This window comes from Ceratocystis lukuohia (genome assembly GCF_044167205.1).
Source record: "Ceratocystis lukuohia strain C4212 chromosome Unknown Supercontig6_pilon, whole genome shotgun sequence".
Taxonomy (NCBI): domain Eukaryota; kingdom Fungi; phylum Ascomycota; class Sordariomycetes; order Microascales; family Ceratocystidaceae; genus Ceratocystis; species Ceratocystis lukuohia.
Window position 1 is genome coordinate 1,956,239 of NW_027263525.1, and position 27,686 is coordinate 1,983,924.

The 27,686-nt window shown below is 48.6% G+C and overlaps 7 protein-coding genes across 7 annotated transcripts; 3 read left to right on the top strand and 4 right to left on the bottom strand.

Moving 5' to 3' along the window:
* Positions 1-4,371: 4,371 nt before the first annotated feature.
* HOO65_060463 (Forkhead protein sep1) lies at positions 4,372-6,765 on the top strand (the record flags this gene model as incomplete). Its single annotated transcript, XM_071001137.1, has 1 exon — positions 4,372-6,765. One exon carries the CDS (start codon positions 4,372-4,374, stop codon positions 6,763-6,765), a length of 2,394 nt encoding a protein of 797 aa, XP_070857813.1.
* Positions 6,766-9,537: 2,772 nt separating this feature from the next.
* On the bottom strand, positions 9,538-10,471 carry HOO65_060464 (DUF1649 domain protein; the record flags this gene model as incomplete). Its single annotated transcript, XM_071004008.1, has 4 exons — positions 9,538-9,725; positions 9,847-9,912; positions 10,076-10,252; positions 10,387-10,471. 4 exons carry the CDS (start codon positions 10,469-10,471, stop codon positions 9,538-9,540), a joined length of 516 nt encoding a protein of 171 aa, XP_070857814.1.
* Positions 10,472-11,833: 1,362 nt separating this feature from the next.
* HOO65_060465 (Peroxisomal biogenesis factor 3) lies at positions 11,834-13,985 on the top strand (the record flags this gene model as incomplete). Its single annotated transcript, XM_071003745.1, has 3 exons — positions 11,834-11,991; positions 12,098-12,792; positions 12,859-13,985. The coding sequence occupies 3 exons, from the start codon at positions 11,834-11,836 to the stop codon at positions 13,983-13,985; spliced, it is 1,980 nt and encodes a 659-aa protein (XP_070857815.1).
* A 494-nt stretch (positions 13,986-14,479) lies between these two features.
* Positions 14,480-16,330, bottom strand: HOO65_060466 (Ribosome biogenesis protein ENP2; the record flags this gene model as incomplete). The annotated part of the gene is made up of 1 exon (XM_071001138.1): positions 14,480-16,330. The coding sequence occupies one exon, from the start codon at positions 16,328-16,330 to the stop codon at positions 14,480-14,482; it is 1,851 nt and encodes a 616-aa protein (XP_070857816.1).
* A 305-nt stretch (positions 16,331-16,635) lies between these two features.
* HOO65_060467 (Transport protein particle subunit bet5) lies at positions 16,636-17,252 on the bottom strand (the record flags this gene model as incomplete). Its single annotated transcript, XM_071004075.1, has 3 exons — positions 16,636-16,739; positions 16,822-17,133; positions 17,216-17,252. The coding sequence occupies 3 exons, from the start codon at positions 17,250-17,252 to the stop codon at positions 16,636-16,638; spliced, it is 453 nt and encodes a 150-aa protein (XP_070857817.1).
* A 983-nt stretch (positions 17,253-18,235) lies between these two features.
* Positions 18,236-20,596, top strand: HOO65_060468 (Calcium/calmodulin-dependent protein kinase kinase 1; the record flags this gene model as incomplete). Its single annotated transcript, XM_071003720.1, has 6 exons — positions 18,236-18,417; positions 18,509-18,629; positions 18,698-18,829; positions 18,898-19,728; positions 19,802-19,939; positions 20,027-20,596. The coding sequence occupies 6 exons, from the start codon at positions 18,236-18,238 to the stop codon at positions 20,594-20,596; spliced, it is 1,974 nt and encodes a 657-aa protein (XP_070857818.1).
* Positions 20,597-23,554: 2,958 nt separating this feature from the next.
* HOO65_060469 (uncharacterized protein) lies at positions 23,555-25,209 on the bottom strand (the record flags this gene model as incomplete). The annotated part of the gene is made up of 3 exons (XM_071003836.1): positions 23,555-23,579; positions 23,757-24,062; positions 25,169-25,209. The coding sequence occupies 3 exons, from the start codon at positions 25,207-25,209 to the stop codon at positions 23,555-23,557; spliced, it is 372 nt and encodes a 123-aa protein (XP_070857819.1).
* Between the last annotated feature and the right edge of the window lie 2,477 nt (positions 25,210-27,686).

A 27,686-nucleotide genomic window follows, 5' to 3' on the forward strand; every position in this document is an offset into this window, starting at 1 on the left:
AGCCCCTCTGTCTCTTTGGCCAATTACAGCGTTTGGCTAATCAGCCGGCTCTCTACTCTATACTAGACGGGAAGCAAGGATACTGAAGGTACTGGTATACACCAACTCTTTGGGAGAAAGGGGAACGGCCAAGAGCAAGAGTACGGTTCAAAAAAAGGAAACTACCAATAGCCTGTGGCATCTTAAGAGTTGGGAAACCAAAGGCCCAAATTAAGGGAAAATAGAAAGATCTAGAGCTCATGTCATGCCCTACGTGCTACGCCGATAGTACATGTTCCGAGTTCTAGTCTTCGTACTTTTGATGTGTGTGGCTGACACTACAACTCCATGCAGGTGTGCTCAATCACGCACATGGCTGGTCTTGTTTGAACTTGACAATATATGGACTTATTTCTATCTCTTGTAAACGAAGCGCAGCCCTTTTCTGAGATTAAGCCAGCGGCACTACTCTCTGCATCTCCGCTCTCCCTCATTCCTTGATAAGCTTGATAGCACTTCTCAAGTGACAGGGCCCGGGGAGTCTTGAGTGCCTGTGTGCGCAATGTGAAAGTACCCGGCAATATGGAGGAAGGGTCTGTGTCACTATTCGACATACAGCCTGCCCTTGCTCTGTCTTTCTTTCTTTCCTTATTCGTATCGTCCCTTCTTCTTTCGACAAAAGGTTTGGGGGAGTGGAGAGCTGGAAAATAGCCAATGAACGGGGTAAACGAAGCGAATCAGACCAAGACCTCAACTACTGCCCCAGCCCTTTCTTTTTTTTTAGACTCCATTACCACTGTGCACCTGCTAGCTTTCTTGCTGTGCCTCGTGGAGGCTCTGTCCGCCTCTATCATTAGGCGGTAAAAGTCCTGCCACATTAGCTTCGTTCTTTGTTTGTAGACAAGTGCAGAGGGCGACTTGTCAACCTTTTGTCAGTGTCAACGCTAAGTACTAAGTGTCTAAACTGAAACAGCACATTGACCTATGTAATGCTGTGCTTGCTACTGGAACTCTAGGGCCCTTTTTTTCACAGGCTACTGGGGCGTTTTTTTGCTAGCTTCCGGCTGTGAATGCATATATACTTACACATGCATGTACAAGATGTATCACAGGTCTCAAGCTAGACTAGACGCTACTCCTATCTTGGCTAGCAGCAAGCTTAGATTTCCATCTAAATACCATCGCCATTTATGTACAGAAATCATCAGATCACTTATCTACATATCTCACAGGCCTCGTCTCATTTTCTATCCTCGGCGCAGCTCATGAATGTCTGGTCAAATAGGAGGGCCTCTGGGAGCGCTTCTACTAGCATGTCCTAATTAGCATGCTAGAGTAGAGACAAGCGTTAGTCGCTACAAGGGAGCCCATTGCATGCAAGGTAGAGAAATTTAGGTCATGGTCGGCCAGCCAGCCCACAAGTACCCGCACCCTTGCTTTACGTACTCCTGCATAAGGCAAACCTGCATGGGCTCTTCATGCATGCGCCGCTTCCCTTGCCCATAGCTAGGTACTTACGTTGACTGACTTTTTTTCCTCACTCTCGTCTAGGCCGCCCCAGGTCTAGCGAGAACTACAGCCAAGCTGTCAGGGCCTAGATTATTCTTGCTAACTGTACCTGAACTTGCTAGAATTTGCCTTTACCACAGTGGTGTCTATGTCTCTCTCTATCTCTTTTTGGTGCTGTCCTTAAGGGCAATGAGGCTTTCAGCAAGACCAGTACTTGGAAGAGAAGTGAAGAAAGTAAGGGTTAGGACACATGTGAATATGCTGAAATTGGAGAAAGCACAGAAAAGGAGAGAAAGTGCAAGAATAAAAAAAAAAAAAAGGAGCCTGACAGATGCCCAATATCGATTTTTCGCTGCTCATTTGCTAATCCAAAAGAAAACCCTTGGTGGGGGATCTTGAGCCTAAAGGAAAGCATAGTTGACGCAATAGAAGAACAAAGGAAATAAATTGAGGAAAGTCTAGTTTGGAATGGAAAGTGGGGTACTTTGTGGCTTCATTCAGGCGCTAGTCAGTTTGCTTGCCTGCCTCTCTGTTTGACAAGAAAGTACTATTGGCTGTGTGCTGGCAGCCTTTGCTTTCTATTCCTTGGAAACTGCAGTCGAGCAGAGGCAGAGGTGAGAGCAAAAGCAAAAGAAGAGAAAAAAAGAATAGCAGTTGCACAGTTTTCCTTTTTCCCTGTTTCCCTTTCTTTCATTGCTCTTGCCTTTTGGTTTCTCTTTCGGTCTGTGCTGACTTTTGCCTTGATGATTGCTGCAGTTCCTGATTTGACAGCTTTTGAATTGGTCCCTGAATTTTAGCTTGTGAATTTAACTACATGTTTTATTGATTTTAGCTCTATGATTATATTCGCTTTTCTCCATCTGCTTAACCCTTCCTTCCCTTGGATTTGCCTTGAAGTTTGCTCAAAGCCGCTATCTCATCAAGCCCGTCACGTCAAGTGAGAGACTTAATGCTTTTCTCTCATCGTGCCATCATTCTTGAGCCTATCTTGGACTGCCGTCCCTCTTCCTATCATCGCCTCATTTGCTCTTTCCTTCTTTTTTTGGGCGGAGGGGAGGGGGGAGGGGCGTCTTGGGGTCTAGCTGGTGCTCTTGCAATTTATCCCTTTCAACGTAGAGTAAACCCTCAGAAAAATTCCTCAACTTTAGCAAACGCAATAATACCATCCCTGGTCCTTATCCCATACAAAGAAAGAACATTTGAATTTTCCATACCTGGCTTTGGATGTTGCTTGCGCACTCACTTTGCTGGGCCGTACTTGCTCTTCCGTTGTCTGCCTCTTAGGTATTAGGCTATTGATGCGTTCCCTGAGCTGTTCTTTTCGTCCCTGCCATTTTGGCATCGCTGTCGTTGTCGTTGCTGTCTAATTGGCTATAATATGACCCTCCTGTTCTTGCCCTACTTCTTCTAAAATTCTTCATGTTTTTCCACCTTCCCTTCCCTTTCGCTAGTACGTACTACTACCCTCTCTTCTCATAATCGCTTGGTTGATGAATAAGAAGTAGCATTACGTTGGCTCCTGCTTTTTTTTTTCTTCTTTTTGACCCTTCTTACTCATCTTCTCCTACTTCTTTCTTGCTCTATCTTTTCTTTCACTAGCTTTCTCTTTATCTCCACAACGGACGGCCCTTTATCTTCCTCTTTATTTCTTCCTCTCTTTGTCTTCTTTTGCTCTTCTTAATTCTCACACTAATCTTTGTCTTTGGCCAGCCCCTCCTTTCCTTTTGCCATTGCCATTGCCATTGCCTTCGATTCCTCGAAACTCGGACCCTGTCGAAAATTTGAGGCGCTCTTTGAACAAGAAAAAAGCCGTCCTGCACTTTTCTCTTCATCACTTCCCTTTTAGACATTGGACTTCCTATTCTACATTGCTATCTCTCTTTCGCTCTTTTGACCTTTGACATCATTGTATTGAGTTCCGTGTCTTGTACGGCTTGCTCCAAAACACATTCTTCTTTTCCTTTCTGCCACGACATAAGAACTTCAACAGCTTGCATACAATTGATACACAATACAGCTTCAATCCAGCTCCCTGAATCGGCCGGCGCCTTCTACGTCCCAAGGATTTTCGACCCTCTGGCTCTCGACCGCAATAAAGACAGCCTGGAAACTGGTAGGTAGGTAATAGACGAATACTATCCCCATACCAAGTCCCAATCCCACTTTCACTTCCACTATCCTTGAATGTGAAACCTTCGGTGTGGCCTAGCTTTATTTCTCTCTTTTCTTCTTTCCCACCATCGTATTTCCCTTATGCTTGGTTTGATATACCTTAGCTTTGTATCCTTCTCTTTCCCCTCACCTGGTCATTATATCGCACCCATTCCAGTGCGATGGCATGCTGAAGACTCTGAATGGTATCGCTTGGCACCGTGCTTTGCTTTGCTGCTAATATCGTCCTTTTTCCGCCCTATTATGTGCACTGTGCAGACCAGGGTGTCCCTTAAGCAAGGGACCGACACATTGACTGTGATGGTCTACTGATAACTTGTTCACTCACACTCGACCAGGCCTGGGGGCCTGCCTATCAGGCTGGCTCGCTCGCTGGCTGGGTGAGCAAGGAAGGGCATTCCTCTTCCCTCTGCTCTTTGACCTTCTTTTACCCTTCCACCGCCTAATACTTTAATCGGATTCTTCTTTCACTTTTTCCTCTTTCCCTCCATCTTCTTCTGCCCTCCTCTTCTTGTGCTGGTAGTTTTTTCCTTCTTTCCCAAGCTTCGTTGTTCTTCTGCACTACAGACAATCTTGTTAGATCTTGAATTTTTATCTTGCATTGATCCAACCTCCTCACCAATGCCTGGCTAACGTGTCACTGCTTTTCAGTCTTCGTCACACAGCCCTTTTAGCTTCGCTTGATTTTAAACCCGTTAACTTTGGCCTGACATGGCTACTCAACCACATACCACACCTGATCTATCCCATATGTTCAACACCGACGAAAATTTCATGTTCGACAACATGATGCCGGTGTCGAGAAATATTACAGCGTCCAGTCATGCTCCTATGTCTACTGGTCACACATCGAATGTTCACTCCCACCAACAGCCACAGCCTTCACACTCAATTTCACAACAATCCGGCTCAATGAACACCAAGTCTCGCCGACCTCTTCAAAATGCCAGCACAAACTCTATTCTCATGCCGCCCTTGGCTTGTGATAACACCACAAAGCTTTCTCACAAGAACCGTAGCGTGGATAACTTGTCAGTTGCTAAGCGCCTAAACGGACAGCCTCTACAGTCAATGGCCATGGCCCCCCCTCCTGCAAAAGGTCTGGTAACAGATGAGTTGAAAAAAAAGCCTTTCCTGTCCAAGTTCAAGACAGTGGCCCAGAAGCCTCCTCATCTATTTACCGACCCTTCATTGGCTTTCACTGGAAAGGAAAACATGCGCCCTTCTCTCTATCAGTCGCCCATATCCACAAACATAGATGTCTTTTCTCCTACGACCAAGGGAAATGGAAAGAGGGCTCTTATGGAAGCCGCACCGATAAAAGATTCTCGCCCCAATAAGAAGACCAAGCAGACTCAGGATGATGAACCTGTTGAGATTCCAGCTTGGGATGCTTTCCCTGCTATCGTGGACGATGGCCAAAAGCCGGGTCATAGCTACGCTCAACTGATTGGCATGGCAATTCTGAGATCCCCTAACAGACGTCTTACTTTGGCGCAGATCTACAAGTGGATTTCTGATACCTATTCCTTTTACCCTCCTAATGACGCGGGCTGGCAAAACAGCATTCGCCACAACCTTAGTTTGAACAAAGCGTTCTCGAAAATGGAGCGTGGCAAGGACGACCCGGGGAAGGGCAACTACTGGTACATTGTAGAGGGCATGGAAAACCAGTTTGTCAAAGAGAAACCTGTCCGAAAAACCTCTTCTGCTGCTGAAAACATCCCTATCATGTCTTCTCGTCTTGAGGTCCCTCAATCTACCAAGGGGCCCTCTACTAGGCCCCAACTTCATACCATGCCATCCCATCAATTAGCGCAACAACCTGAAGCTACACTACCCACGCTGCCTCCATCACAGTCACAGCCAGCTCCTGCCGTTGACATATCATCCGATGCCACGATTCCTATTAGTGATTTGCCGGGCCAGGAAGAAAATGCCGACCGCCACGACAATGACTCTGCGCTCGATTCTCTCTTGTATTCTCCTCTCCCCACAACTGTCCATTCTTCGCCACCTGTCACACGTCATTACAATGCTGGGAACGGTACCCCTCCGTCACTGCGGACTATGAGCTCTTCTGTCGCTCAGTCCCGTAAGAAGCTCGCTTCCGTGGATGACAGTGGCTATATTTCTTCGCTTGATTCGTCTGTCATGCGTCAGAGCAAGATTCTACCCACTGACTCTGAACGCCCGCGTCACAAGCGTGGTCGTGCTGAAGAGGAGATTGCTCGCATTCGGGCTTCGTCCTATGAGAGCCCTACTAAGAACCGCTCTGCTTCGAATTTCGTGCCGCCGTCTTCCTCGCCAATGCGCCACAATACCGCTCTCCTCCATCCGCTGACGCCTGCTATGAAGTTTAAGGCTTCGATCAAACCTCCTGCATCGGTCTCGCCCAACACCAATTTGCGTATGCACCGCGACAAAGTCCAGAGTATGCTGCAGTCGCCTCTCCGCAAGATGACTGGGATTTTTGGAGAAAATACCCCTTGGAGTCCTGCCTTTAAACTCGAGGAGTCTGCGTATTTGAATGATACCATGATTGAGAATACCAACTTCGACATTTTTCAGGAAATGGCCAATGATGATTTCTTTTCAGGGCTTCCCAACATCGAGCAGGGATCGCCCATTAAACGCCCCGTCAAGCGTGGGAGGCTCGAACGCACCCAGTCTTTGCTGGATACACCGGGTCCAAAGATTTGGGAAGATGGCGTTCCTGCTTGCCTTGATACGCCTAGCCGTGCCTTCGAGGGCTTGAGCTCGCCAACAAAGCATTTGATGGGCTCTCCTTTGAAGGCTTCTGCCTTGAATTCCACAATACCCCCTCCGCCAAAAATTACTGTTTCTGGATCATCCAAGACGGACACTTCAAACCTAGCCACCACCACTGCACCGCCCAGCATCCAAGCCCCTCAGCTACCATGGGCTGCGCTATCGTATAACCCCGAGCTTCGGTTGGATGAACCTGCCGAAGTTTCTGGTCTGGACATGCTCCAAGGTTTCCAGAAGCTTGGCTCTGGAGAAGCACTCTCTGGAGCCACTGCAAACAAAGGCACCAGTGCTACATCCAAGCCGGCGCCAAGCCGGTTTTTCCCAATGTTCTAATGAACGCGTATTCTTTTCCATTTTCACTCTTTTCCCTATCCCTCAAACCCCATATCGTTTTCACCCGTTATCACGAAGTCATGAATTCAGCTGTCCCTCTCCTTTTTATTACCGACTACTTTTTGTCCCATTTTAAAACAATCATCTAAAATACCTTCACTGGCATTGGCGTTTGTGGCATTGCGACACAAACCATATGATCTCCCCACGATGATGATGACTCAGTACCCTTGCGCATACATTTTCTTTCTTTTTTGTTTTTTTTTTTTCCCTTGTCTTTTTCTACTATGCCTTTGTTCTGTATCGTTGATATGGGCATCTTTCGGAGAAGTCTCCAATTTATAGAATAAGCATGCCTCGTATAGCAGCTTTTATCTTGATTTTCTTGCTTGCGCCCTTTTTTAATGGTTGGGTTGTCTCGCCGCGTCTGTCTTTACTAGTACCACCACTTTTACTATCACTATCCCTAAGTCTTAGTCCTAGTCTACAGTTTGTCCTTATTCAAGGGCAAGAAATGTTATGTTTTTGTTTTTTTTTTCCCGATAATTGAGAAGTGGAGGTCATCGTCTAGTGTATCTTTTTTTAAATTTCTGTTCTTTCTTAGCATGAATCTTGATCTCGCATGATAAGGGACGTAATAATGGTGCCATGTAGTTGGATATTTCTTTCAAAGGATTCATATAAAGGTTTGATGATGTTACACAGTAGTCGAGCGTTAGGCCCGGTAGAACTGTAGTGCAATTGGTTGAACTTATTAGCCTGCTTGCAAGTATAACCAGTGGACAAATATTTGTCTTTAGCTTATCACATCAACTTTGAAGCAATAGCTCTGCTAAAAGGCGACTAATGAAGTACTAGTACACTTAGAAATGATGGTTTAATATCCTGTACACCGCTCTCCTGCGCGAAAGACGACTTCAACTTGACAGGGGGGAAACTTGGTCAGATCCGTAGTTTGCTCTTCAAGATCGCACCTTACGCAAACTTACTACAGCAGTGCAATCCTACATAATGTTTTGAACTTGATTACTGATGGGGTCTATATCTGAGAATATAATTTGTGTATGCTAAACGTGCCCGTTTGGGCTCAAATTGAAGGATTAAAGAGGCCAATTCAAGGCCTCTGTCCTATGTGTCGTGATGCTTGGTTATACTATTCGGAGGAATGTAATTTCCCATTGAATGTAAAACTGTGGTGCCACTAGGCCTACGAGGCTGCTGTAAATCAGGCTAGGCACTGCATATCAACACTCTCATGTGATATTTACTATCGGATCTGTCCGTTGTGGCCCCATTCTAGTGGATGGGAGTATGTTCTAGGAGCCGGATAAGAAGGGCGTATATCATCTCTTCTGCCGCTGTCATCATGAGCCTCTCCGGGAGGATCGTTGTGTTGATAGTAGACAGACTAATTCAGTGCTCAAAATAACGCCCTCGAAGACGTTTGGGTGGGCTCTTTGGAAGTGGTTTAACAAGGAGAGAAAGTTGCTTTCAATAACTAAGAATTTCCTTGGTTGTTTGAAACTTTACCGGCAGCTGTGAGCTATGGGCTGGAGGGGAGGGCGGTGTTCAGAGCTGTGTAGATCGAGCCGACATGAGATATTCAGTAGCAGAGACTATTGAGCTTGTACAATATTAGAATATCATTTTCTTCCTACGTACTGGCCGTTGTCCGCCATGGCTATTATTTCTTTCAACTCAGGCATTGAGAATAGTACTTCAAACCTTTATTCCTTGCATGTGTTGTATGTAGATTGCGATTGTTAATTAGTTAGCCAGATGAATTGATAAATAAGACATGGCAGCACAAGTAAGGTACCGAGGGTTATTGTGTACTATGGCAAATGACAATAGACTATGTAGTCCTGGATCTAGAAGACTGTACAAGCCAACCCTAAAAGATAGTCGCACTAGTCGGCTGTACGCTAGCCGCCTAAGAGATAATTGTATCCATAGCACCTCTGACTTGCATGAAAACCCCAACGAACTACGTGATTTGAATTCAATCTTCGTTCTATTGGAATTGCATTGGTAGTTATCGAGTCACATTCCAAGGCTTGTAGGGGCTCTGTAAAGCCAAGTGAGGGCATCGTCTTGGAGACTTAGGGCTGATTAGTAATAACGAGACACCGAACTCGAACTCACATCCATCTCTTTCTGTATGAGATATTGCTTTGTTATCAATGTATTTGTTTGTTTTGTCACTTTTTTTTTCTCATTCTTGATACAAAGAGGGCCTACACGTGAGGCAATACGACATCTAATTGAAACATGAAGATGACTAAGGCGCAAGAAAATATAAAGTTTGAGCGTCTAGATAGTAGGGAGAGAGCAAGAAAGAAAGAACGAAAATGTATACAAGGAAAGAATCCTGTTGATAACATGGAAATCTGGCATGTTGTGAAGCGTAAATAACAAGAAGTTGTCCACCCGGGTTTTTCTATCTTTTCTAAAGGAGGCAATGGGGGGAGGGGAAACAAGATGGGAGCATCGATGAGGGCTGACGTCGACTCATAGGCTAGGAAATAAAGGTGAGTAAGAGTGAATAGGAACACGAAGAGAAGAGAGAAAGAGCAAAAGAGAGGAAGGGGGGGGATTAGGGTTTGGAAGTCCTGAGTCCTCTAGGTAAAGGAAGAAGAATAAATGTGTGTAGGTGAGGTATATCATGGTAGAGGGTGGGGGGGGGGGCGAACTGGGACTATGGCCAGCAAAGTTTCAACAGCGGTGCATTAGTGGGAGACTCAGCAAAGACAGAACTTCCATAGTGCTGTGCTAGTACATGCGCAATCTTCCAGACCACGAAGCTTCTTTGGGGTTTACTGTGATTTGATAAGGGAAGGGGTTGTTGGAAGAGGACGTGATGGGTGGAATATGGCCTTTGTTGAGGGAGACAAAGTTGGTGATGTTGATGACTTCGTTGAGGAGGGTTCGGCTCATGGCCTTGCGCAGCTTCGCCCGGTCTGTTTTCGAGTTTGCACTCACTTGCATTAGTCAATTGGTCACGGCAAGTTGGCGTGGTGTAACCGAAGTGGGGGAGGGGAAAGGCTAAGGAAGGGTTGACGGTAAATGGAGCGAACATACCATTCTCATTTCGCGGTTGAGCTAGAGAGACCTTGAGAATCCAAGACTCCCAGCACACTTCCTCATCTGCACGTGGGATCCAGCCAGTACGACGACGTCGTTCAAAAAATTGGATTTTTACAATGCCACGTTTATTGCCGGACTGATCAGCTTGCGACACACCCCCATGGAGCAATGGTAATGGCGACGAGGTGGTAGAGGAATTGGCCGAGGGGGTTCCAGTACGAACCCCCCCCAGGACCAACACGAGCCAGCTCTAGATCATGCGCCAGTTTAGCGACACGCTGGTCAATCAGGGTCTCCAGCTCGGCGTCGACAACGTAGGGCAGGGGAAGGTCGAGACATCTGCGTGTGCGAGGTTCGATGGTGGGAAAGTAGCGATGGAAGAAGATTGTGTGGAGAAGGGCTATAGTTTGGGCGCAATAAGGAGGAGGATTGCAGAATGACGGGTTAGCCAGGCTGAGCCATCAGACCAATTAGAAAAGAAGCGCAAATTGATTGGAGAACGGAGACATGAAACAGATGGAGATAGAGACACACCTTTGACAATCTCGCGAACAGAGTCTGGGTCTGAGATGGCTTCCAGCACAAACTCGTGCGGATTTTGCTGCTGTGGTTGGTCCATGTCGAACAAGACAACGAGGAGAGAAGTCTTTTCCGTTTTTTTCTAGAGGTGCAGGGGAAAGGAATAGCAAAGAGCAGACCGAACGAAAGGGCTAAGTAAGATGAGAGAGACGTCAAGCTGGCGGCCGCTGAGCGGATTGCCGCGAAACAGCAAGAGAAGAGGGAAAAGGAGGGGAAGGAAGACAAGAAAAAGCGATTCGGGGAAAATCCACCAGTGGTCTTGTTTATTGCTGCTATTGTTGTTGTAGCTCTGTAGAAGGCGTGCAGCGTGCAGTGTGTGCAGCTGGGGATGGAATAGGCTTTTCTTTTCTTTTCTTTTCTTTACCCCACCATTGGTTGGCATGCAAGTCTTGCAGCTTGGTGCAAATCCGCAGGTCTAGGAGACGGCCCGGCCTGCGCTTGGCCTTGCGTGAGGATAGTTAGGTTTCCTTTGTTTGTTTTCTGGCAGACAGTCGAGACGAGAAATATTCTGCTCTGGAATCTGGCCGTTGACGTCGTAGCGACTTAGGGATTTTGTTTAGCCAGCCTGGGAGGGGGGCAAGACAGGCAAAGTAGCGAGCGTGTCAACGTGAAAAGGGATGTAAAGAATGGTGAGAGGCTGCCGTCATCAAATATACGCGTATGACACAGGAGGGCTGGAAGCATGAAAACAAAGTGAGCAGCGTTTTGTTGGACAGGACAAAAGGGGCATAAGACTGAATGATGATACGAACAAGGCTTCATTAAAGAGAGATTAGAGTGCTCACGAAGAACAGTGACGACATTGATGTGGCGTCTTCTATTCAAGTGTGGCGCTAGTGAGCTGTGGCGATAAACTTCTGCTAAGGGGGCAGCGCCATTGATTCAGCGTTGGCGGCTTTGGATAGCTATAGTATATTATAGTGAGTCCCTGCGCTATAGCAGCCTGCATTATGGGGCCTCTAGGCACGTGAATAGACAGGTTCCCACTGAACATACAGGCATCTGGGCGCTGCTCCAGCGGCGGCTGGCAAGCCGCGGCTCGTCGCGCTGCCCAAATTCACGGCTTTCCTTTTGATCCCTCCATGATTTCACGTGCATACCTAAAGCTCATCTTTTGCCTTGCATCTGGCACCGAATTGGGGCCCTTCATCTCCTTTTCCTCTCTTTGATATACCTCTCTGCCCATTCGGCTTGATGCTCTGCTCTGCTCTGCCCTGCTTTACAGCCCTTTGTGGAGACATTTGCTGTATCCTGCCTTGCCGAGATATTCGAGACTAACTATTTGGCTTGCACTCAGCCCATCACATCTTTCAGCTACGGCGCCACCATCGTTTGCCTTGATTCTCTGATATCTGCTTCGTCTTAGGCCTTATCCCGTATATCGATTCCATACTTGCCACACATGCTATCTGCGACAAGGCGCTGGCTCAAGCGCAATCGCACGCCCGTCGCTGTTGGCCTTGGTGTATTAGGCGCTGGATACATCGCCGCTCAATATGTCACATCCAAGATCAACGATGCCCGCGAGCGGCTAAGTAGCGAGAGAGTTTCCAAGGAAAAGTAGGTGTCTGTCTGCAATGAGCCTTGTCTTGACTGTACCTGGCCATCCCCAACTCCGCCCTTCTCAGTTGCTAGATTCCCGGCTAACGCTCGTCCTAACTCGCAGTCTTCGGCGGCGATTTGAACAGAACCAGGAGGATTGTACGTTCACTGTGCTCGCTCTTCTCCCGACTGCGACACAAAACATAATTGATGCTATGAACACCGAAAATATCACCTATCAGATCCAGCGCGTAAAAGGTACTAGCAGGGCTGGGTCCACCGCCACCTTGTCGACGGCTGGCCCCCCCAGCCTGGCTGATACTGCGATTACCGAGGATGACGGGAGGAGCACTTACAGCGAAAGCGGAATACATGTGAGCCAGATTGTGCTCCCTTCGCAATTGACGGCACCTGCCATTCCTGCGACTGTTCCTGAAGATCAGGTTGAATCTACCGACGTGCCTGTTGAAGCTGAGGCCCCTGCTGCCGAGGGCAATGGCCAGACCGAAGCACTTACTGCCACCAAGGAAGCCAAGACGGAAGAGTCTTCAAAGAACGACGGCCCTGATTCTGCTCCCACCGGACCCGTTGATGCTGAAGCTCCTGCTACGGAAGCTGCTACCACCGAAGCTCCGCGTGACTCTGCTACACCAGACCAGGCTGCTGTCTCTGAGGAGACTCCCAAGATTGAGGTCGCCCGGCCCCAAGATGATGGCGAAGCCATAGCACAGGCGGCTGCTGAAGCCAAGGCGCAAGCCATAGCAGCCAAGGCCGCTCGCAAGACCAAGCGCCAGCTCTGGGCTGAATTGACTATCAGCTGTAAGCCCTGAGACTTTTAACCTTGTACCCATATCTCCACCCTACATCCATGCTAACAGCATCTAGCAATTACCCGCGCCTTCACTCTAGTTTACACCCTAGCTCTGCTGACGATGCTCACACGCATCCAGCTCAACCTGCTTGGTCGCCGCAGTTATCTATCTAGCGTCGTCACCCTAGCCACCCCTAACTTCTCATCTGGCATTAGCCTCGAGAACAACGATGATATCGATTCCTCTGCCGTCTATGGGTCTGACTTTGAGACGAACCGCAAATATCTGACATTCAGCTGGTGGCTGCTTAACCGTGGTTGGGTTGTTGTCATGCAGCGTGTGGAATCTGCCGTGCGCCAGGTATTCGGGCCACTAAGCCCCCGCGATTTGCTGTCGTTTAATCAGCTTGCCGAGCATATTTTGGCTGTTCGCAAGCTAGTTGAGGGTGCATCCCCCGAAGAGCGTAGAAAGACAAACTGGCTCTCCGTTCTCTTGCCCCCTCGCGAGGATGAGGACGTCGTTATTCGCGAGTCGGGCATCCTAAACACTGGCCGTGACTTGAGTGATGCCCAGGTTATGTCCTGTCCAGACTCTACTGCCCCTACTGCCCCCGTGTCGCTTCGCAAATTGATTGACGAGACTGCAGACATCATTGAGTCCCCCTCGTTTATCCATGTCCTTACTCTCCTGCTGGACCGCGGCTTCACTGCTCTAGTTGACCGAAAGCTTGCCATTGGCGCTTATGATCTACCGCTGCCCGACCAGGTTCTCACTGACTCGCTGGAGATGCGCGAGCTGCGGTCGACACGTGTTGTTCTCCTACCCAAGATCTTATCCGTGCTAACCCGCGAGGCTCATGTGATTGGCAGTGGCATATCCAATGAGAATGAGTACCTGCAGGATATGGAGCAGGTTTCAGAGCTCGAGGCCTTTGCTGCTGTTGTGTACTCCAGCAACTGGGAGGCAGACATCCAAGGTGATGTGGGCTTTGGCGCATCCCCATCTGTCTCTCTTGGTGCGCCAACAAAGCGAGGTGGCGCCTCCCAAGTGATCAAAGGACCCGGTTCTCAGACACTTAGGGTAGTGCGTGATGACGAAGATGAGAGTGTAGTTGCGATGGGCGATACAGGGCAGAGTATGGTCATTGTAGACCCCGCCTTTGAGAATGTGTGGGAGAAAGTAACATCAGAGGGGCAGTAGAGGCATATATAGTCTGTTGTGTTTTCCTTTTTTTTCTTTTTTTGTAGTTCTCTCATGCCATCATCAATATTTTTCCTCATCTCACTCGCTTGGTCTCTTCTTTTCGTTTCTGATACAGTTGATCGATCTATTGCAAGCACTTGGAGCTCTTCAATAAACGGCCACGAGCGATACATGTGCGTACATACACATCTGTCTAAAGGTAGGTAGGTATATAGAATGCATAGAAAGATGTTTGCACATTATCTCACACTGAGGAATATCTTCCTGCTAATCACACGAGCTTGGCTGATGTACATACGAGAGAGCCTTCATAGGGCACTGGCGATCTTCCGTGGAGTGATGGTCAATAGTAGAAGCAAATTTTACAACGGTATTAATGACGAACCGCACCAAAGCAATGACAATAGTCAAAAAAGAAAACACGAGATACAACTGTATATAACACAAAGCAAGCCCATACCCTAAACACCAGCCGCAAACCATGACCATGTCTAACCTCTGGGCGCTTTTCTTCTGCGCATGTTTTGTGTGGGAGCCTCGCCTGCAGACGCAGCCAAGCCACCGCCATCGCTCTTGTGTCTGATGGGCACGGCTGCACGCATCTTGCCGCCTTTGCCCACTGCCGGCTTACGAGCCTCCTCTTCCTTTTTCTGCTTCTCCTCTCTTTCCTCGGCCACGGCCTTGGTGGCCATGAACTTGACCTTGGCTGACGGGTTAATGGCAAAGAATTCCCTGCTGTTCTCGTCGATGGCGAACTCCTCGTCCTGGAAAAGTTTGGAGAAACGGTCGTCGCCAAGTAGCTTGGCTGATTTCTTGTCGTTGGTCGCGGCCTTTTCGGCTAGTCGTTTGTTGACCTTGACCGCTGCCAACGCCTTCTTGTGACCACGGATGCGGCTCTCACGGTCCTTCTCAATCTTGGCACGGATCATCTTGGTGCGCTGCTCTTCCCAGAGAGTCGGCTGCGTGATCAAACGAGCCTCGTCATATAGTCGCTGTGCTACAAAGTATCCATGCATGTACGGCCGCAACAACGATGTCTTTCCCACAAGATGTGCCATCTGCAGTGTGCGGAGCTCCTCGAGCGTGACGAACTTGTAATTGTCGTAAACCTGGCCGGCCGGCTGGTTCGAGCTGCCGCCAGTCACAGCTCCACTGCCGTCGGCATAGTCTTCGACTAGCGAGTCGAGGAAAGTGCACCAGCGTGGTGCAGGGCCAAGCGTCGGGACAAAGAAGATGTTTTGACGGGGGCCCTCATTAGCTGTCAGTATCATGCCACTATCGGGATACCACGCCACATCGTTGATGTCGACACTTGAGGATGCATGGGTCCATGGTGCGCCGTCCTTGCGGTCCCATAGCTTTATGATAGTCTTGTCAGCAGAGAGCACCTTGCCCTCAGTTGTGCGCACGCTTTCGGTGCTGCTCTCTAGGAATATAAGTTTTTGGATGGCCCAGCCATTACCCTGGTCCTTCTTGAGCAGCGGCTGTGGAGACCGCAAATCGTACAGGTACACCAGCCCATTGGTAGTGCCCGTAGCTAGTGTTAAACCACTGCGGTCAAACTCCAAGCAGCTGATGCCTACCTTGTCATAGGCAGAGTATGAAGCGCCCTTGGGCAGTGGCAAGATGGCCGCCCGTGTGCGCGACCGGGGATCCCAAAACTCGGTTGTCCCTAGACTGGTACCATAGGCCTGAAGGCCATGTGATCTTTCGGCAAGAGCCATTGCATCGATACTGCCAGCGTCAATCGCACCCTGCAGACCCACAGGATCAACCGACGTTGTGCTCTGACCACCAATATCCAGCTCCAGAGACTTCATGAAGCGGCCTTGCTCGAGGTTCAATCTGAAAACTTCGCCCATGCCGTCTGCATTAGGCCCGACACTAGTGATTAGAGCTTCGGTTGTCCGTGTATCGTATTTAAGATCTCGGCCGTATCGGGGGATACGAGTAGCATAATGGAGGCCACCGGCCGTGTGGAAGTTGAGAGATCGGTCAGACTGCAGATGTAAACTCTTGCGGGCATCTGGAGATAGCAACACAAAGCGGCGGTTTGTGGCATCGGTGTGGCGCTCATACGACAGCGAAAGGTGTTGGAGGTAATGTGTGTGAATCTGTGGTTTGTATGTTCCGGTGCTCATCAGCCACTCGCCATCTTCGCTGATCTGTAAGCACTGGCTGGCCTCTTCAAATCCGAAATCCTGGAGTAGTTCAATGCCCTCCTCGCTTTCCTGGCGCAGCTGCCGCTTGCGTTTGCGCGACAGCCAGTCAGGCAGAGGACGAGCAGTGTCCTCGCCAGATATTGTGTAAACGGGGACTTCGGAGTCTGTAGTTAGCTTCATCGTGGCGGGATGGCAGCCAATATGCAGGTGGTTTAGTGGCGGTTAAGAGAAGATAAATAAAGTGTTAGTGCTGGGAAATTCAGGCTTTGTTCGTTGTCGCTGAAAAGCTTGGGGGGAGATTTTCTGCGGCTTGGGATTTTTTTTCTCGGTGAGCCTTATCAAGCTTATCGCGCTTTCGGTGAACACATCATGTTTATGTGGGGCTGTTCTGCTCACCGATTCTACCGCCTTGGGGCCTACCATATAACGACAACAACGTACATAGATACATATATATCTAATCGCAAGTCGCATTTATTCCACGTTTACATCAAGGTCCTAATAAACTGGTCTAACCCCATCTCAAAAAGCTCATTTTTCACTCCTGCACCGCCCTTGTGCTCCACAGGCGCAAGAGGGTTCTTGACAACTACGCAAGGATATACGATCAGCACAATGCCACACAGTAGGAGGGGAAAGGAAAGGGCCTTGTGGGTAGACGCTATACATACTGTACTCAACCCAGAGGTTTATATAGATCTGATGCAACACATTGCGCATGCTAGGTGTCGCGGTGTCGGTCAACATCACAAAGCGCAGGTTTGCGGGCGTCTCGTAGTAGTGTAGCTTGTATTGCCCGGTTCGATAGGAAACAAACGCATCGTCTTCGCCACCGAGTTTGCGCACCATGTTGCGCAGCGAAAACACGGTTCCGAAGATGAGCTTGGCATCATCGGCAGTCGATTGCTTAGAGGGCGGTAGGGGCGGTAGGGCAGGGTTTAGGGGATCGGAAGTTGCCCAGGCTCTAGTATAGACACACTCCGCTAGAGCGCAGAATCTAACAGTTAGTCTCAATGATTGCAACAGATGGAAGCCGGTCCTAGCTCGTAGCAGACGAAGACGTACTATGACGGTCAAAGACGAAGAACGAGTAGATGGTCATGGTGATGGCAGCAAAGCAATGATCGCAACCCAAATTCAGTCAGCGGCCATTGCCCAGCAGTGCGCTAGAGATCTTTGACTAGCGGTGGGGAGCGATGTGGGGGACAGCCCGAAGCAAAATCGGGAATGGGGATTTAGCTGTGGTATGCAGACGAAGCTTGAAGCGCAAGCTCTCGATCATGAGTTGATGTTGGGACACAACTGAGGATATGTTTCTATGGGGGATATGCATCTACTAGGGTTCACCTAACCAGATGAAATGTGGAGCTTAATTTTGCAGCCCAAAGCTTCAACCTTCAATAGGCTTACTATCGTCTGTAAATAAAATGCTATACAAAACCAACTCCATCAATCAGAATGCCCGCAAAGATATGTAGACGTCAGCGAAGAATTGGAATACGGGAAACCGTGAGCCCATCCTCTACTCTAGCCCGGCTGTAGAGCTAGCCAGCCAGCCTTAGGCTAGGGTTTGCGATAAGGCTGACGTCAGATCCGCTCCTCAAAGTATGAAACGGCTCCGTGACGCACAAAGAGAAAACAAAACAACATTAAGGCCCAGTTGCTGCTACTACTACTACTACTACTGTATCCTTTTGATCGGGCACAAAGCCTATACTCAAAGCACAAAACAAGATAATATTCTTGTGTTCTTGTGTTCTTGTTGTCTTTTTTTCCTTTTGTTTTTGTCCATGTTCAGGCCTGATCGTCATTTGAACCCGTGTTTGACCCCCTCCTCTCGCCTCCCCTAATCAGGCTAGTTTTATAGAAGACCCTGCCACTAACAGCGCCAGAGTCAAGGCAAAACGCAGGCTACATGGCCTAGCCTTAACTTCTTTCCTCTGCGCCTAGAGTCTCATTCATACTCTCCTCACCTTTCAAGTCCTTTCTTTCTTTCTTATATCCCCAGCTCGCTTTCAGGCCTCACTTGGGCATTGCTCTCGTTGGCAGGCTTGATACTCCTCCCTTTCCATCTCTTCACCCGCGATGTCTATATCTACTACTCCAGAATCTACCAGCCACGACGCCGTTCCAAGCCAAGATGTGGTTGAAAAGCTAAAGACCCCGCCTAGTCTATTGCCGGCGTTTGTGCCACAGCCATGGGTGCTGCGTTCTGAAACTTCGCAATCTCTAGGCGCTTCTATAGACCCCCAGAGGGCAAACGCTTCGTAAGCTGTCTTTCTGCTTGGCACATTGGCATCAACATTTGCGTTTGCTGGATGTTCACTAACTGAAACTCGGCCTGCTTGTGTGTACAAGATATCACAAGCGGACTGTCAGCGAGTACTCTAAGCTATCTCCTGGCCCTGGGACACCGTCTGGATACCACAGTCCTATGCGACACCATCGACGAACCCCCTCAATGCGCACTACTGTAAAGGTAAAGATACACATGACTTCGTCTTTCAGCATAGTGGCTGATCTTAACCCGGCCTTTTATTCATCTAGGAAACCTTGAACGCACGCTCGGAAAACTGCCTCTTGTACCATCGTGTGAACCAGTACCGTCTAGGCCGCGAGATTGGCCATGGTTCTTATGGAGAAGTGCGCGTGGGCACAGACTCGGAAGGTCATCAATACGTAAGTTGTCGGTATAGTAGAGCTTTGAACCCGTCCGATATCGTTGGCTGACGCTCACTCTCATGCAGGCTGTCAAAGAGTTTTCCAAATCCCGCATGCGTCGTCGAGTCCAGTCGCAATTATTGCGTGCTCGCGGGCCTTGCCGGCTTGCAGGGCCTGGCACTCGGCCTGGATCCAGACTAAACCGACCCCCGCTCAGCCCTCGCGTCTCGGTAATGGACCTTGATGTCCCAGCTGCCGGTGATCCCCTATCTCTCATCAGACAAGAAGTGGCCGTCATGAAGAAGCTTCATCACGAGAACCTCGTCCAGCTCATTGAAGTCCTTGATGACCCAGAGGAAGACTCGTTGTACATGGTGCTTGAGATGTGCCAGCGTGGTGTTGTGCAATCGTTTGGCGAGAACAAAAGAGCCGAGCCTTTGGATGAAGAGAAGGCCAGACACTACTTTCGGGACTTGATTCTTGGCATTGAATATCTCCATTCGCAGTGCATCATCCATCGCGATATTAAGCCCGAAAATCTTCTGCTCTCCGAGGATGACGTGCTGAAAATCTCTGACTTTGGAGTTTCTCAAATGTTCACTGATGTTCGCAATGAGGATATGAAAATCTCCAAAGATGCCGGGTCGCCAGCATTCATGGCCCCAGAGCTATGTCGACCCAAGCATGGCGATGTTGCCGGCAAGGCCGTTGACATCTGGGCTATGGGCGTTACCCTGTACTGCTTCCGCTATGGCAAGATCCCTTTTGAAGAAGGCGACAATCCCTTTGACATGTACGACAATATCCGCATGAAACGACATGTGCTTCCGGAGGGTGAAAGCCCGGAGTTTGTCGACCTGATGGACCGCATCCTAGATAAGGACCCTCTCACGCGGATTAAGATGCCAGAGCTAAGAGTAAGGCTAAGCCTCGGTGCTACATCCCCTTTCCTTGTTGCCTTCATCTTACTGACATTCTTCAACACTGTAGGAGCATCCCTGGGTTACAATGTCGGGCGTTGATCCATTGCTACCGGAAGAAGAAAACTGTGCTGAGTTCATCGATGTCCCCAACGAATTGGAGCTAAGCCAGGCCCTAACCCGCAGAACAACAAACATTTTCACGGTGGTGAGTTTCTCGGTTCCTCCTGTCTAGGAGTCCTCGTCCTCCCCACACACACACCTTCAGCCCGTCTAACGCTGCCACCATTTGTAGATGAAAGTTCTGTCCAAACTAAAGAGCAGAGTAGCAAGGCGCAAGGCTCTTAAGAGCAAATCTCTCCAAGAGCCCCTATCCCCTGTTACCCAGGCCAATCTCTCAGAGTCCAATGCCCAGCTTGCTGCCGAGCTAGCTAGGAGACGGCAGCACTACAAAGCCAACAAGAAGCGGCCTAGCTTCCTCGACCTTCCGGTCGAAGACGACCTGGCCAGCCCTGGCAGCTCTTCTCCCCACAGCGATGGTCCCAAACCAGCCGTCCCCTTCATTAGATACCTGGGGATTGGGACAGGTTCTCAATACCACGTACCCAAAAATGATGAGGACAATGATTATGTCGCCGAGTCGCCAACCTCAATCAACTTTTCCTTTTCTGATCCAGAAGGCACCCACCAATACAAGTCGCGAGTGCTAAGCGAGTCGCCAAAGCACACAAACACCAGCAGTGACTGGGAAGACAAGGAATTGTGTGAACATACAATGGCCTTGAGAGTCGACTCAGGCTACGGGGAGATATCAGGAGGCTTAGAGAAGAAGACTAACGAAAGGATGGATCTGAGGAGGGAATAACACGCGCAGCATTAGGATACAGCCTCGGCACCTGCTCTTTAGATGCCCGGTTGGTTGAAGGCCATAAACCAGTTTACTATATACAAAGCCTCTTGTGTAATAGGCTCGGGGGCTTCTTTAGTTTCTTGTACCGCTGAAAGTGGAGCTAAGATTCTTTTTTCCCGGCCATCTCTTTCCGAAGTCCGGCACCGCAAGGTGGGCCCCTTTTAGGTACTACCAAACCTCGAGCCCCCAGCATTAAGCTCTATGAGCTTTATAGCGTAGTGTCATGCTATGCCATGAAACTACCTTTTCTCGTCAAGACGATAAGATTGAATATCAAACCAACATGCTTTTGCTAGTCAATGCCCCCCCCCCCCACCCCCCCTCACACCTATAGCGGCTTCAGCCTACATCTAGACCAGTCTATTACACGTATAGGTAGATTCCGAGACAGTTGCAGATAGCCTGGCTCCGGTATTTACAACCCCTAGCCCTCAAAGACGCTCACCGCAACACACATGTTTCAGAGAACTGCGAGCCATGGCTGAACACCCGATGTGGCGTCCCTTTTTTCTCCGTTACGTTATCCAGGCCTTACTTCAACACCGGGCTCGACTTATGTGTCTTGTCTTACCTGTCTATCAACCAGCCATCCGGCGCCCCCCCAATATAAAAAGCAGGGGAAAGGGGCTGAGATCTCCAGCCCAGTAGCCAATCTCATGTCAAGCGTATTCAACGCCTAAAACACATGCGAGGATTCTGCTGCTGTGATAACCCGCCGAGCCTCAAATAAAGGCGTTCTTTTTACTAGATGCGGGGGTCCTATCCCTTTAGGAGATACCAACTGCTGATATTTTCTCTACTACTCTACTGCAGACGCACACATGCAAAGTACAATTCCCTACATACATCGTAATGAAGGGCAGGAAAAAATATATACGCGTCGACAAAATACTCATGTCAAGCAATCTCCTTAGCTTACACCATTTGTGCTGTGTGACGCAGGAAAAGAAAGTACCGGCCCATACACCACAGGATGCTGTACTACCCCAGAATATGTTGATTGTATATGTGCCCACGCACGGAGCTTGGACAGCTGTGCCGCCGTTGCATAAGAACATTCACACACAGATTCATGTGTCTATGGGGGGGGGGGGGGGGGGGACATCCACGAAGAGGGAGAGATAAAGAAAAGGGAGGGAGAAGCATAAACGAGGCAGGAAAGTAGGGAAATGGACGAGTATGCAAACCGGAAAAGGTCAGGGCCCAGCTTGTAAGCGCGCATTTAGGTCGCCCTGAAGATGCACGGTTGGTCGTAGCCCAGAACCACAACCACCACAACCACCACAACCTACCTTACTGCCTGCACTGCACTGCGCTGCACCCATCATACATGCATGTTGCGTCGCCCTTCTCTTCCGTTATTGGCGAGACTAGCCCTGAGAGGGGTGTGTGGGTGTTAGAAGAGGGGGGTAGGTTCGGCTTTTTCACATTATAGAGTGACATTCCTCTTATCCCGCGTCGTACCTTCTGTATGCGGTGGATACCGAGAAGCCCATTGCTCAAGCATGGGCCGGGAGCAAGCCCGTGACGGCTGGTTGTTGCGCCCTGTCCATCAGGTTGTTTTTTTGCAGTCGATGCTTTTTTTCTGATATTTGTACGTGGCCAGTGTGTGTTATCTTGCCTGCTGCTTATTCTCCTCTCCTAGACTTCAGTGTTGTACCTTTTTAGGACACCGTAGCAGTGCGTACGGTGCGTGATTGTGGTAGTTGTGACTGTAGACAAAGAGCAGATTGTTTTATCATTATTATTTTATTTGAAGGTGACATATCACATGCTCACCGCCTGTTCCGTGGCTCATTGGCTGTCTGGTTGGCGGGCAATAGAAGGTGTATGTAATCATAGAAAGATAATCCTTCTATATAGGCAAATGTCCATGACGGCTAGACGTTTGTTGCCTGTGGCCACTGGTCTTGGCGGCTATAATAGAAAACAATACAGATTGCCTATCTCTCTCATTTCCGGTTCTGGACTGTATGTATGTGTGATCGCATCGGATGGCCCTTTGGAAGGCCATTTGTCTGTGTTTGTGCATGCCAGTGCTACCAGACCTGCTGGCTATTTCCGACCTCTAGGCTTTCGAGTTCAGACCACGAGTATATTGTTCTGTCGCACGCGTGCGAATAAGCATCCGCCTGCCTATATATATGTACAATACATAAGCACGTATACGCTCTTGCATACATGCTCAGTCGAGATAGCGACGCCTGTGAAGTAGCATTGATCTACCTCTTTCCATCGGTAGTCGTGACTAGCGACGTAGGGTTGTCCATAAGGGTTGTTTAGGATCCTGCTCGGAAGCCCCCACCTTTTTGCCCCAAAATATCGCACAGGCACGACCCGATCAGGGCTAATAATGATGTGAAATTGGCCTGCAACTAACTTATCTCAACTACTCCTCTTGCCCAAACACGACTCCAATAACCGGCCGAGCTTGAGCCCAAAGGAGGGGGATAAGCCGATGACAAGGTCCGTCCATATCAAAAAGAGGTCTATATGAAACGAGAAACGAGAAACGGCCATCGAGCTTTGTATGCATGCAGATATGTGGGCATACACAAGAACATGGCTATATATAATTAGTAGAACATCAACCGCCAAAGTCGACGTTGTCGCTGTACAGCAGACTATGGCCGGCCCTTTGCAGGATTCGGCTGAGATTCCCACTGTCCGTAGAGATCAATTCCTCTCTCCCCTCTCTCTCTCTCCTCTCGCTCTCCTGTCTCTCTATCTCTCTCTCGTCTCTCTCCCTCTCTCTCCTCACACACATTCTCCCTTCTCTCTCACCTCTCTCTCCCTCTCTCTCACCTTTCTCTCCCCTCTCTCTCTCCTTTCTCTCTCTCCCCCCCCCCCCCCCCTCTCTCCTTTCTCCCCTCTTCCTCCTTCTTCTCCTCTTCCCCTCCCCTCCCTCTCCATCTACAACTCTGGCGTCTTGACAAAGCTAGCAAGATATAGCATCCGACGTAGCAGTGGGCGTGAGCAAGCAAGTCTACCGCTGTGTTAAGTAGCTGCGTTACTGTATATTGCATGTGGTGTGTGCTAGTCTGCATGGAGAGTACATGCATTGAAACAGGTATCAAAAGGTATGTCGCATCTAGTATGTGCCTGTGATATGTACCTGTGCTTGTGCATGTGCGTGTGCGTGTGCTTGTGCTTGTGCTTGTGCTTGTGCTCTGTTTTCGCTTGGTGCAAGGTGGGATTTTCCGAGGCTAGAAGCTGGTCTTGAAGAGTCCAGCCTATTTCCAGGACCAGAATGTTGTTGGATTTAGGCCAAAACTCGAGAGACCATGAAGGGGGTTTCTCGTCTCTTCCTTGTCCTCCTGCTCTCCACACCTCCTTCATCTTCTCCATCTCCTCCTCCTCCTCCTCCTCCTCCTCCTCCTCCTCCTCCTTGAAGGAACGCTTTGGGAGGCCGCCAAGCAGACTACAGTAGAATGTTGGCTGGTTTGCATACTGAACAACCTATCTTTGTGTGATATATATGTGCCTGCACTTTTTTTTCCCCCAGTGTGCAATTCAAGTCCCTCAGATGGCTGGCGACGGTTCTTTCTCCTTTTCAACCTATTTGTGGCACATGTGTACGTATATGCATAGTGTGCACTGTACATGATTGTCTATCTGCATTTCCAGTGTGCCCGTTGATCTAGGTAAATCTCGCATGTATCGTAGACATGGGCTTCTAAGGTCCCACAGCGGAAAAGCGAAGTACTATGTACAACAAGCAGCCCCCCAGGAAATAAGGCGCTCCCTAGTTAATTGGAAGGGGCATGTTTCCGCTCATGGGCCTTGTAGGCCAAGAATCAAGTGGGCGGCGGGAATAACCCCCACATACACAATGCGTGTGAGGAACAAAGTTGTGAGTACGACTCCTTAAACTCCCCAACTTTCTACCTAAGAGCTCGGGAGTTCAGCTTTGTTTGAATTGATAGTGGAAAGAAAGTCGCAATCTTCGATGTCACCTAGCCGTCAGGGTTCCGAGATAGAGCGTAAGCTGCGCTGCCAGCTGGCACAGATTAGGAGGGCTCATGCCAGCCGTCTCCAGTGGGGAGGAGAAAATCGGAAAATTAAATAATAAATACATTTCAGAAAAGAAACAGGGAAGGCCATGCGTTCGCTAGCCAAGAGAGAAGAGCCTATCTATTTTGCAATTAGCATGCCATGTACTGTGTACTTGGCTCGGGCCAAAGGCACACGAGTGCTCATGTACAAAAATACAGCGGTACACCATGTGAGAGCTGCCGCTCTCATATCAAGGGGATGTACATTACTAAGAGAGGCAGCCCATGCCGCGCGACAATAAGCATTAACGCAAGAACTTGTTAGTGAATTGTGGGGAGAGGGGAAGAAGGACCCTGTCAGCTGCCAAGAAAGAAAATGGAAAAAAAAAAAAGAATATTTAAGCAACAGAAAGAAAAGGAAAGAGAAAGTTAACAGAAATCCCCATTCCAACCCTAACCCTTGTGCGTCGTGAAGAAAAAGTCCTAACATCTTTTTTTGTTCAGATGACTTTGAAGACAAATCCACACCTACCAGCGAACGGTGGGGCGGTAGGGCATAGGGCCAGCCATCATGATTTTTGGGAACCTTTTTCTTTTCCTTTTGCTTCAATGCGTCTGGGCACGTACGGCTTTAAACACATACTATACGCCGGCTTACATAGTCGTAAGTGAATGTACACCGTTAATACACGTAATATGTAATATGACGATGCAGGGTCTCGATTTTAACTGGGTAGATGCATATGTGAGCCACTGCAAGCCAAGTTTCATTGTGCATGTAGTTGCTGTCAAGATTTAGGACGGATATACATGACTTCGTGTGGCCAGTCACATGGCGCTATATAAAAAATCTGGTTCTCTTCAACAGTCTACACATCTAAGTCTACATGCGGCATAGAAGCAAAAATCTCACTGGCGAACTCTGTTATTCACACCTTGCAGGATCAACGAGGATACGTGTGATTCTGTGCATAACACATAATAAGTCTTTGTCAATGTGGGTTCTGTGCTTCTTTGTTTTAGCTGCTGGGGAAGCCTGAAGGCGTGTGATGAAATTGGAAAAAATTGGGCTACTAGGGCTTGTTGCTCCCAAGTCTCCCACAGTTTGAATTGAACAGGGCAGGAAGAGAAAAAGAGGGAAAGGTAGCTACTATCACCGCTTGCCGATGTAGGCAGCAAATTTTCTGTGCTGCTCTGCGTCTGATGTACAGGCACACAAAAAATTTCACTGGCAAATAGCTAGGGCTAGAAGGAGTAAATTTTCATAACGGCCCTTTCTTCACTGGGCATTTTAGGCGTATCTTTTGTGGACATAGCGGTTAAAAAGGAAACAGGTGAGAGGCTTTATTAACCCTAGTAATGCTGCCCGGCAATACACTAAGCTACACGCAAGCTGACGTGATCCTCCCGAGAAAGCCAAGTATCTTTGAGGTATTGAACATTGAACCCTTTCACACCGAGTATCTCGGCGATAAGTAGAGCTATCGCGAAACAAGACAAGTCTGGTAAGAGTCTCAAGCTAGCTGGCCACTGTAAGATACCGACCTCTTCCTGGCGTCTCTAGCCAAAAAGAAGGCAATCCTCCTCCCTAGGGGAATAGGGGGGGGGGGGTATTTTTTTGGAGAGACTTGCTCAAATCGCATTATTAAACCCTACGGCCGCCAAGCGTGAACCTGACTAACATGAAGTTCAACTGTACTTTGTGATCAACGGCTTACTGGGCTTGGCTTGGCATAGAAAGAGAAGAAAACAAAACAGGGATAACTCGGCTTTGGCCGTTTAATATGATGCTTCCTTACCACCCCTGCTTATTTGGTCGTTACGTCATAGTCATGACTGGGAAGCTGCTGCTTTGGCTTTCAACCACAAGTCCAAAGCTTGCTATGGTAGCCACTCCAAGAAGGAGCCGCCGCCGCCCAGTAAAAAAGGCACATGATAGTATGGAGGGCGATGTGCGCAGATGCTTACATAATGTAGCGATATAGCCTAAATAGTATGCAGGCAGAAAGTCTTCTGGAAGCGTTGGTGGTTGTCTTGTCGGTGCAAGGATGTTTGTGCTGGGGTGATCACAACAATTATCATGAACACATCATTCATTTCACGGCGGTTTAAAACGCCACAATGCAAAGGTGCAGGTGAGACGCCGTCACGTATTTTGTCTTGTCCTTGGTCTTTGGCCAGTATGTGGCTTGCCTAGAGCCTCCTTTGAAGAGCCCCTTTAGGGGCTTGCACTTGTGTCTTGAGAAAAGTGTTTTGACGGGCCGTTTTGCACCGGGGCTTTATATGTGGAAAGGAAGAGAAAGAAAACGAGAGGAAATAGAGACAAAACTAGGAGGGCAAGAGAGACACCGAGACAGAATGGCTTGAGCTTATTGTCCTTTGCTTTTCAGTTCAGACTTGTGGATTGTTTTCTTCAAAATATTTACAGGAATACTCCCTATATGAGAACACTAGGAATCATATTATTCAGAACCTTTTTTATTTTTTTTTCGTTTCTTCTTCTCATTGACCTCCCTGGTATTCTGTTAATGTCCTTTTCATTGTTGGCCGTTGGGGTGCACGTACATCATCAGCGAGATCTACGCTACTGCTACACGGCTTCTTTTAGCCTCATGGGCTTCATTTTCACCTTGTACCCCCCCCCCCCCCAAATTTTGAGAAGCTCAAGCTCTTAAAGAAAAAGCTAGAACCTATCTTACCCTCCCTGGCCTATTGCCACGATACATTCATGGCGGCCCACCCTAGAAATGGCTCTTTATTCTATTCTGTTCTATTCTATATGGGTAGCTTCACGGGCCTCTATATCCTTATTTATGATACCAGAGACGTTTGCCAGGGGCACAACAGGGGTGGTTTGGAGCCAACGCTTCTAAGTTTAGCTCTGTAGGTCTTCTCTTTTTTTTTTATTTCGTTCATTGCCTTTGGTCGGAGTCTCTTTTTTGGTGCCAGGCCGTTTCATGTTTGAGCTTGCCTCAAAGAAAAAAAAACAAGCCAAAAAGAGCACTGTGGCACGGCGAATTCTGGGCCTGAATTGACAAGTGAAAGCTGTC